The sequence below is a fragment of the Lampris incognitus genome, chromosome 6 (assembly GCF_029633865.1).
Source record: "Lampris incognitus isolate fLamInc1 chromosome 6, fLamInc1.hap2, whole genome shotgun sequence".
NCBI classification, from domain to species: domain Eukaryota; kingdom Metazoa; phylum Chordata; class Actinopteri; order Lampriformes; family Lampridae; genus Lampris; species Lampris incognitus.
In genome coordinates, this window is record NC_079216.1 from 13891797 (window position 1) to 13902107 (window position 10311).

Consider the following 10311-nt stretch of genomic DNA (forward strand, 5'->3'; position numbering starts at 1 on the left):
CCTAACCCTAACCTTAACCTAACCCTTACCCTAACCCTTACCCTTACCCTTACCCTAACCCTAACCTTAACCTAAGCCTAACCCTAACCTTAACCGTTACCCTAACCTTAACCTAACCCTCACTCTAACCTTCACCTTAAAACCAGGTCCTCACCCTAAAATAGACCCCCTTTTCCTTGTGAGGCCCCATAAAATGGCTACACAAGGTAGGTGGTTTCTGGTTTTTCTATCCTAATGGGGACCAAATGTCCCCATTAGGATATCTAAACATGTACACACACACACACACACACACACACACACACACACACACACACACACACACACGGTCTATTCTGCTGTCTACCAACACGAGGATCGCTGGTTCGAATCCCGTGTTACGTCCGGCTCGCCGGTTCGAATCCCGTGTTACGTCCGGCTTGGTCGGGCATCCATACAGACACACTTGGCTGTGTCTGCGGGTGGGAAGCCGGGTGTGGGGTTTGTGTCCTGGTCGCTGCACTAGCGCCTCCTCTGGTCCGTCGGGGCGCCTGTTCGGAGGTGGGGGGAGGGAATGAGGGGAGTAGCGTGATCCTCCCTCATGCTACGTCCCCCTGGTGAAACTCCTCACTGTCGGGTGAAAAGAAGCGGCTGGCGACTCCACATGTATGGGAGGAGGCATGTGGTAGTCTGCAGCCCTCCCCGGATCGGCTTGGAAAATAGGGTAATTTGCCAAGTACAATTGGGGGGGGGGAGCGGGGGGGGTCCCAAAATAAATAAATAAATAAATATCTGAAGTCTCTACACCGATCAGCTCGTGTCCCGCCATATGGGTAGAAGTGCAGGTCAGGTTCAAACAGGGAGACCAGTACATGACTCTTGGTTTCATGTCCTCTACTGACTGTGACCATTTACATCCAGGATTCCCTCGATCGCCATCCCCCACCGATACCCACCACCACCACCACCACCACCACCACTCTCTTTTTCTTTGTACGTCTCTCTCGCAAACACACATACATGCACACACACCCCCCCACACACACACACACACACATAAAAACACTTCGTGGGGCGACGTGAGAGTGTCCATTCATTCGTCCGAGGCCATCTGTGCACCTGGTTTCAGCCCGGGACAGGGTGCTGGCTCATGGAGGGGCTGTATGTGTGTGTGTGTGTGGGGGGGGGGGTGATGAATGGGCCCACTGGGCCGCCCTTCGGGGCCTGCTCAACCTATACATTCCAGCCCATTTAGCTGCAGTGCAGGCGCAGGAAGGCCCACCTGTGTGAGGGATCAGTGTCTGGAAGGCGGGCCGGGCCGGGCCGTTGGCCCCGAGTGAAAAGTCCCCCCTGGGAACGCAAACAGAGATTAAAGCGAAGTTTAGGTCATCAGAGTGAGGGGCTGTCGTCCCCCCCGACACACATTAGCACGTTTTAACCCACCCATCGTTTAAAGTGTGACTGAGAGGCGAAAGCAACGGCGGGGTTTTTACATGTGGGCACTTGTTAAGAGCCTGGACTGGACTTCATGTATGTGGATACACAGGTGCAGCCATTCCCCCGTCTACACACATGTCCCAACATATACACAGACACACACCTAACTCTCTCTCTCTCTCTCTCTCTCTCTCTCTCTCTCTCTCTCTCTCTCTCTCTCTCTCTCTCTCTCTCTCTCTCTCTCTCTCTCTCTCTCTCACACACACACACACACACACACACACACACACACGTGTGCCAGGAACATTCTGTTCACCTCCATCGTCTAAATATCCAGTTTCTGTTGGTAACACAAAAACTTGAGTGACATCATTTTCTCGTCGGTCTGGACCAGACATGAGAAGAAACTGCAGCACATCCACTATTTCCCACATAGGCAAAAAAAAAAAAGAGTTTTATTCAAATTCTGCCATTATTATGATTATTTAATTTTTTTTTTTTTTTTTACGAACCTTAAGTGTTAATGTGTGTGCTGTGTGTCAGGACCAGAGGCAGAGGCCCGTCTAGCAGTTCCAGCTGCCTCGGGTTGTGTCTGTGGTTTAAGGCCCTCAGTGTTTCCCTGAGCGAATTCAACCTCTCTGCTAGCAGCAGCTGGGAGCCATCAAGCTGCTGGCTACACACACACACACACACACACACACACACACACACACACACACACGCACACAAACACCTATGCTCCCTCACATGCATGTTAATAATAAGACACACACGCATGAATATATGCATTAGCATGCATGCATGTGCACACCTCACACATGCACAACCACATGCACGCACACACGTTTGCATTGCATAACATGCACAAAAACAGAAACACACACACAGCCTCCGTCACCCCATCTTGCACTTTTCCCACATATATGCAAACGTGCACACTTTTATGAGGTCCACGGTAATCAGTAGGGAGCCAGATCGCAGCCCCTTGCAAGGATTCGGGAGCAGGCACATTATGCACCCGGTCAACTTTGACCTCAACCTCTGCTTTGATCGGCGTTCGGTGTGCAGCGGCGGGGAGGGGGGGGGGGAACCAAGAAATCAACCCCGGTGCTCTCGGTCAGGAGTAGCGTGGATTTCACAGATGTAGGCGAAGCGGCGTAATGTGTCAGTTTAAACAGGTGGGGCCCGGCCAGCCTCGAGGGGGCCGCGCGCCGCCGCCGCCGCCGCCGCCGCGCTCTGCCCAATACCTGTCTGTTTAGTGTGACGGCGCAGCGCGGGGGCCAAGGATCTCTTGTTTACGTTGCCCGCAGACCAGAGACCGGCGTAATGTGGCTCCGCGCTGGGCAGCCAACTTGGGCAGAGGCACGGCGGGTCTGGAGGGGGGGGGGGGGGGGGAGCGCCACGCTCCAAGCCACCGCACCGCTTTGCTCAAACGCAGCAGTCTTCCACCATTTAGGGGGGTAAGAGTAAGCCTGCTGTTTTGCCTGGCTACTGAGCAAAAACCTCCAATGACCTACTTTCACCCCCTCCCCCCAACCCCCTTTCCCCAATATCTCCACCCCCTTCCCCCTCCCTTCCACACGCGCACACAGGCCCCCGGCTCAACACACCGGGACCCAACGGAGACTCGGAAGCGCGGAGCCGTTCGGCCAATCGCGAGACACACGACCCCACGCTGATATCGCCGTCCTCTTTTCCAGATGGCAGGGGGAGGCTTTCAATGAGTTCATTCCCTAACCCCGGAGGCCAGTCCAGTCACACACCAAAAAAAATAATATGATATCCCATGAGGCCGTGTGTTTGGAATACAAACAACCTCTTCGGGATGAGAGGGCTCAGTGGCCCCGGCGGTAAATCACCGCCCCTACGCGCTATCGGCGGCCTCCCCTTATCCAAAACACAATTCAATTACCGATGGGTTGAAGCGAAAACGGAGTAACTGGGAGCGTTTACAACGGCCAACGGTAATTGTGCTTGGATCCCCATTCCACGGGAAGTCATTATCGTAGATTTCAAGAATATTTTATCATCCCAAGCTAAGAAAGAATTTCCTCCTCCGGTCGGGATAATATTTGTGTTGGTGTCAGGGAGAGGACAGACAGCAGAGTCGGCGGCGAGGAAGGCGGCCGGAGACGCTGACAGCAGAGCGAGGCCGGGGTCATAAGCAATCATCCAATCGGCGATTAGCACGCTAGCACCTTCGTAATGTCCCATCACACCGCCACCCCCCTCCTCCCCAATCGGCAGACTCCTCCCCCCCGCGCTATGTGGCTCATTCAGCTTTCTCTGGAAGGTTGGAGTGGAGACACACCACCTGAAACCGTGCTGCCATTTGGGCCCACGTACCGGCCGGCGAAGGCCGAGGGTCACTGGGGGGGGACGTGGCGGCTCGCTCTCCCTCCGTGGAGGTTTTCGAAATGCGAGACGAGGGGGGAAACTTTACAGCGCCGCTGAAGTTTGGACCGGGCCCGCCCGGGACTCGAATTACCTTAGAAGCTGTGAAAAGTGATCCAAAGTCCACACCTCCGATTCCTCCGGCTCAATACGTCCAGCTGGAATACGGAGGACCGGCTTGTCGTTTCCCATTAGCCCCGAGAAACTAAGTCCAGATCCCGGAGAGGCGCCCACCGCCTCCGATCGGATCGGGCCGATAATGGGGTTTCTTTTATCACAGCCGTGACAGGGAAGATGACCCCGGCGTTGTGGAACGTAGCTACTTAGTGAGCTAATAGACGCTGGCAGCCGATCTGCAATCACACGATGGGGGGGAGGGGATGGGGGTGGGGGGGATGGGGGGGGGCTGTTTATTAAATCTGCACTTGTGCGGGGTGAACCACGGCCTCGGAGCAGGGTTTTGCGCACAGCTCGGCTTGCAGTGAAGGGCAACATGGCAGCTCGATGCCGGAGAGGAAGAAGAGACGCAAGAGGATTCCTCTTTTCGCTCCGTTTGTTTACTGAATAAACCGGTTTTGGTTTTTTCTATGCGGCAACTCTCCACGTGAACGGCTTTACGTAAGACACTCGGGGCCTGGTGGGAGGGTCGTCCTGTGAAAAACACGGCTCGCGGCGGACGGTAAACCTCGCGGCTCCCTCCTTCTTCACACATGCGGCGCTAATGCAAACATTCAATCGGGGCCGACGAAGCGCGGACGCACTCCGGCGTCCCACCTCCTCCTGCACCGGTGCTTCACAACGTCACCACTCCGCAAGCACACGCGCCAGAAAGGGGAACACGGGAAAAGGGAGGAAAAGTGAAAACGTTGTCCAGCCTCCTCACGTCATTTATGCAGCGAAGAAGCTGCACCAGAATATTCATGACCAGCTGATGTCTATTTGTTCTGAATAAAAGAGGGGGGGGGGGGCAGTCAGGGGATCAGGAGCCAGTTTCATATGTAGATTGTGAACCCAGGCATCCTCTCTGCTCCTCCCCCCCTCCTCCCCCCTCCCTTTTTCTCCCCAGTTGTATCCGACCAATTCCGAGCCGTCCCGGTCGCTGCTCCACCTCCCCTGCCGATCCGGGGAGGGCTGCACACTACCACATGCCTCCTCCCATACACGTGGGGTCGCCAGCCGCTTCTTTTCACCTGACAGTGAGGAATTTCGCCAGTGGGAGGATCACGCTCCCCCCCCCCCCAAAAAAAAACAGGCGCCCTGACCGACCAGAGGAGGCGCTAATGCAGCGACCAGGACACACCCACCTTCCCACCCGCAGACACGGCCAACTGTGTCTGTGGGGACCCCCGACTAAGCCGGAGGTAACGCGGGGATTCGAACCGCCAATCCCCGTGTTGGTAGGCTACGGAACAGACCGCAACGCCCCCCGGACATCCCTCTCTGCTCCCTCCACCGTGTGGTGATCGTATTCTGTCCTCCCCCACCCCCGTCCCAAACCCACCTGGTGCACCGGACCCCCCGTCCAGCTGAGTCCAGAGCCCCACGCGAGCGAGGCGATGACTAGCACGGGTCAGCACGGGCTTGTTTACACACCGCAGACCACACAGACAAGACACGGTCAAGGCAGCATGTGCACGCCATGTGTGTCTCAATTACAAGCAGGCCGTTACTGGTCAGCCGCTTGCTGCGACCACCAAAGAAGAAGAGCAAGGTGAGACGACGCTCCACTTTGACTTTGTAATCATCTGCACACCCTGAACTTTGAAATCATTCACAGCTTCGATCCCGGCCTCCACATCGGGGCAATGTCGTATGATACGTGAGGGATGTGGTCCTCACACAAAAACAACTAGGTGCAGTAGGGGGCAGTGGTCACTAGGGGGCTCTGGCTTGGCCCAGGTGAGGGAGCAAGAGGAACATCACAGACGTTCTGCACACCGCCCCCCCGCCCCCCCCCCCCTCATCCCGCCACGCCACTGTAAAATTTGTTGGTCGACTGGTTTCGGGCCACGTTTCCCTGAGAGAGAGAGAAGAAAACAAAAGAAATCAAACAGCCGAGCGAAACGTGTTAATTACTCCGGTTTGCGTCAGCGCGAGCTGTTTACAACAAATGTCTCGATTTTAGGGCCCTTTTTATAAGCGGCTCCGATTCCCCGCAGCAACGCACTTCCAGACCCGGCATAACGGCGTCCATTTGAAGCTCAAGTCAGTAACAGATCTGAAATCCTGAGAACAGTCCACCTCTTCTGTGATGACCTCCCCACACAATCCCCAAATTTCAACTCCTTTCCACCATGTGGCAAAAAAAACAAAAAAAAAAACATCCATATCTGCATTTGTTTAAAATACCCCCAACACAATTTCATCACACTTTTTCACAATACCTGCAAGTGTGCATGTGCGTGTATTTTGCAGAGGGCGGTGTGGCGTGTATTACCGAGTGTGAACTAGGAGTTTCTCCTTGTAACAACTCCTTGTGCGAGCGACCCCTGGCCTCCTGACCGGGGCAGAGCGGGAGCCGTTGCAGTGCATGGCATGTGTTTGCTTGTGGCCATGCAGCAAATGTTCATGGTACAGTACGCTAGAGCCGGCCATTTTCCATCTCATCACTCATTCAAAAACAAAGGCTGCACGCTCCGGCCCGCTCCTGCAGCCGGGCCTCCTCCTGCTCCTCCTCCCGCTCCTCCTGCTGCTGCTGCTGCTGCTGCTGCTGCTGCTGCTGCTGCTGGCCGTCCTGTACAGGCCTGCATTAGTAATAACCCCTGACTCACTCCTCTTCCCCCTGGCTCAGCATCGCACGTAAGCAATAAAGCAAGAGTCGAATGAACTTTTTTTTTCTCCACCCTCTCCATGTTACAGCGTCCGAATATGAAAAAAAAAAAAAAGAAGAGAGACTTGGCCTGCAAAGAAAAAACAAACAAGACAGCCACAACATGGCTAACCAGGCCGGGGAGAGCCCAGAGCATCTTTCAAGTGGCCCGGGGCCCGACACTGCAGCCTCTCATCCCCCGAACCCAGAGCTGCACACGCAGGGTCACAACGAGGGGCTTTGATCACACCAGCAAAAAAAAAAAAGGGGGGGGGGGAATCTGTTTCCTATTCACATGCTCGGCGAGCGCATTGATTTTCCAAAAGAGAGGGGGGGGGGGCTGTAAATCCTGTGTTGAACCAAAGACCCCCACCCCTCCACCCTGACCCCCCGATGCATGAACTCGACACAGGCATGCGTCTGTATCGCCTGCAACTACCTGGACATTCCTGGGGGTTCAGAGCAGCGTGCCCTGGAGAGGGCCGGAGCATACGGACCAAAGCAAAGTCGAGAACAGAGGAAGGCGACTGGGGATGGGGTGTGTGTGTGTGTTGGGGGGGGGGGCAGCTGATGGGAGATGATCTGGAGAAAATGTCTGACAATAATAACCACGGATGAAATGAATCCCCAGCTCCCCTTCACATCAGCACTTGAAGGTGCCGTTGCTATAATAAGACTCCCTTTGGCAACAAAAACACCAAATTTGGTGCTTTAATCTTCGGCGAGGAAGAGCGAGGAAGACTAAGAACAATTTACCAGAGCACGCCAAAAAAAACATCCCCTCACTCAACGTCGCGTTATCAAAAAACACCACGCTTGAGTTCACAAAGTTAAAGTCCGCCACTTCCTCCTCCTCCTCCTCCTCCTCCTCATCACCGTGTCAGAACACATGTTAAAATAGTGCAATATCTTATTTACTTGCGAGGCAACCTCCACCTTGAACAATGTGGGGGGGGGGGGGAGACAAATCACACAAGAAAAATAATCCTCCATAACAGCAAACTCTTGCGAGGGCCAACAACAGCTACTCAGAATACACCAGTCTGGGATGTTTGCATGGCCGGTGTGTGTGCACCGTATGACTGCCTGCACGCTGCTACTTCACAATATGACAAGATAGCAATCTAGAGACAGTCTGAGGAGAAAATAGCTGTGGGAATGCTTATAAGAAGATGGGAGCACGTGAAGGGAAGTCCTAAAAGCTGAACTGCAATGCATTTGGTGTACTGATAACAACAATAATAATAATGATCATAATAATAATAATAGAAAGAGTGAAACAGACTGGATATATACACATACAAATGCATAGGTACAGGGCATGATGCTCAGGAATGCATTGGAAATGATGTCGGTCTCATCGCTCATCAGCCCTCAAAGAACACACCAATAGCAGAAACATCTCAACTATGAAGACATGGAACAGGCCAATGATGAGTTTCGTTGCGCCATTTTACTATTTCTGGGTTTCATGACAAGCCAGATGGTAGTAGAAGATCCCAAAACTAAAACAGCTATAAACACCCACCCATCCCGCGCACACCGCAGATTCAGACAAACCCCCCTACGGGACAAAAACTTCCAATACCTGGTCTCTCTGGATGCATGGTAAGGATGTCCTCCGGTGGGACTTGCTGTTGAACAGACTGTGTGCCATGTCTGAGGCTATCACAGAACTGGACCTCCTTCGCCTTTTAAAGACAGGGATCTCTTCCCTCGCTCCGGTCACGGGGGTGCAGCCCTCCTCGTGTCTGCCTTGCTTCGGAAGGAGCCTGTCAGCATACCTCGCCAGCAGGATGCCCAGCACTCCGACCAGGTAGGCTACGTAGGGTCGCCAGGCGGCCCGCACTTTGTGCAGCGAGACGAGAGACAGGGTCCTGAGCAGAGTGATGAAGAAGACGACGGAGATGCCCCGGTTCAGCCGCGCTACCATGAGTGCGCCGGTGGCCAGGCAGACGAGCAGGAGCGCGGCCGCTGCGCCTGACGAGAGCAGCTGTGTTTGGTCCGTCCCATGGAAGAGGCACCGCGCCGTCGCTTCGCCCAGGTGGCACAGCGTCAGGAGGAAGAGGGCGGTCCGGAGGAGAACTCCGCAGCGGGTCAAGTACAAAGCCAGCCAGAAGAAGGCACAGAGGAGGCTGAGCACGGGGGACAGCACACTCCAGCAAGTCTGCAGCAGCTCTGAGGCGACGAGTGCGCCGTCAGCGCCGCCGTCAGCAGCGCCGTCAGCCTCCGCTCTCCAGTCCGCGCACACGGCGAGAAAAAGCGAAAGCGAGCCCACACACACCGCGCACCGGAGACCGCGGCGGCTCCGGGTCTGGCCGTGCAGCATTAGACTCAGCCGCGACCCGCCGTCCGGCTCACGGCGCAGCGGAGTGACACACGCTTTGACGTAGCCGTTGCGATCGGCGGTCCTGGCGCCAGTTTTCCCCCGGGCGCCGCCGCTCCGCGCGCCGCTGCTGTCAGACTCCGCGGGCATCGCCATCACTCATGACACATATGGAAGCATGTGAGGAAATCTGTTAACACCTTAATTCACACTACCGGCGGCGGCGGCGGCGGGGGGGGGGCGGGGTGGGGGGGTCGTTAGAGTTCGTGACAGACCCCCGCAAACTCATTTATTACTCTGATGAACAAGTCGGGCGAGTGTATGCGTGCGCGTAGTATACACGCGCAAATGAGTCTCCATTTTACGCACGGGGGCATTTAGTGAGAGTGTCGTCTTCGTCTCGGGTGGGCGGAAGAACAGGAAGAGAGTGAGCTGCCCCTCGGAGCGGGGCGACCCTGAGCCGGGGCGGGATGACGGGACGGCTCAGACGTTAGCTTACAGAACTGGGACACCACCGCTTCCCCCCGCGCTCACGCACGCGTCCCGCTATGCCCTCCTTTCCTCGCAACGCGCTGCCTCGCGGGCTTTCTCATTAGTCATGTCCCGCTTCGCCTCGCGTTTCTTTTCCTTCCTTCCTTCTTCTTCTTCTTCTTTTATTTTAGTATATTTTATTTTTTATTTTGGTTTGTTCCCCCATGCAGCGGCAGATCAGCGGTCCCGGTACGTCAGGAGCCCCGGATTCCAGCGCACTCTCTCGCCATTGTTTGGCCACCTCTCGAATCCCGGTATCGAGACCCCGTTATCACGGAAACCCCCCCCCCCCCAAAACAACAGCAACCCCATGAGGGGGTGGAATCGTGTTGGGGGTGAAAAAAAAACCCAAAAACAACTCAAACTGCTTTGCCGCGCGTGCATCCAGCTCGTCCGGTTGTGTCTCGTCGGCCGAATTATAGAAAACACAGAGAAATATCATCAGCTTTCTAACTGGCACCGTCTCACTTCATTCACACACACACACACACACACACACACACGCACACACACACACAGAGCGCGAGCGTGAAACCCCAAATCCTCACCGGCGCATGCAGCTAGCCAGCCAGCCCAGCAGGCGTTGTCCTCACTACATCTGACTCCTGTTTGTGAAGGGGGGAAGAAGAACATTATATTCATTGTTTCATCCATGACTATTCACGTCTGACCTTTTTCTTATCTGGCGAATGCTCTTTTTTTTTTTGCGAAAATCCCAGACGAGGCGAAATGTCTCTCTAAAATAATAATAGGGTTGACCTACTTTACCGGGAGGTAGATCTCCCCGTGTGAATGAACTGCACGAGGGGGACACGCGGTGTTTTGTGAAAATGGT

At 54.8% G+C, this 10311-nt stretch overlaps 1 protein-coding gene across 1 annotated transcript in view; it reads right to left on the reverse strand.

The window, feature by feature from the left end:
- Nucleotides 1-9675, reverse strand: part of LOC130114453 (cGMP-inhibited 3',5'-cyclic phosphodiesterase 3A-like) — a 140263-nt gene extending 130588 nt beyond the window's left edge. Inside the window, 1 exon segment of the mRNA XM_056282334.1 lies at nucleotides 8208-9675. Coding sequence (XP_056138309.1) covers nucleotides 8208-9101 — 894 coding nt within the window. The 5' untranslated portion in view covers nucleotides 9102-9675.
- Between the last annotated feature and the right edge of the window lie 636 nt (nucleotides 9676-10311).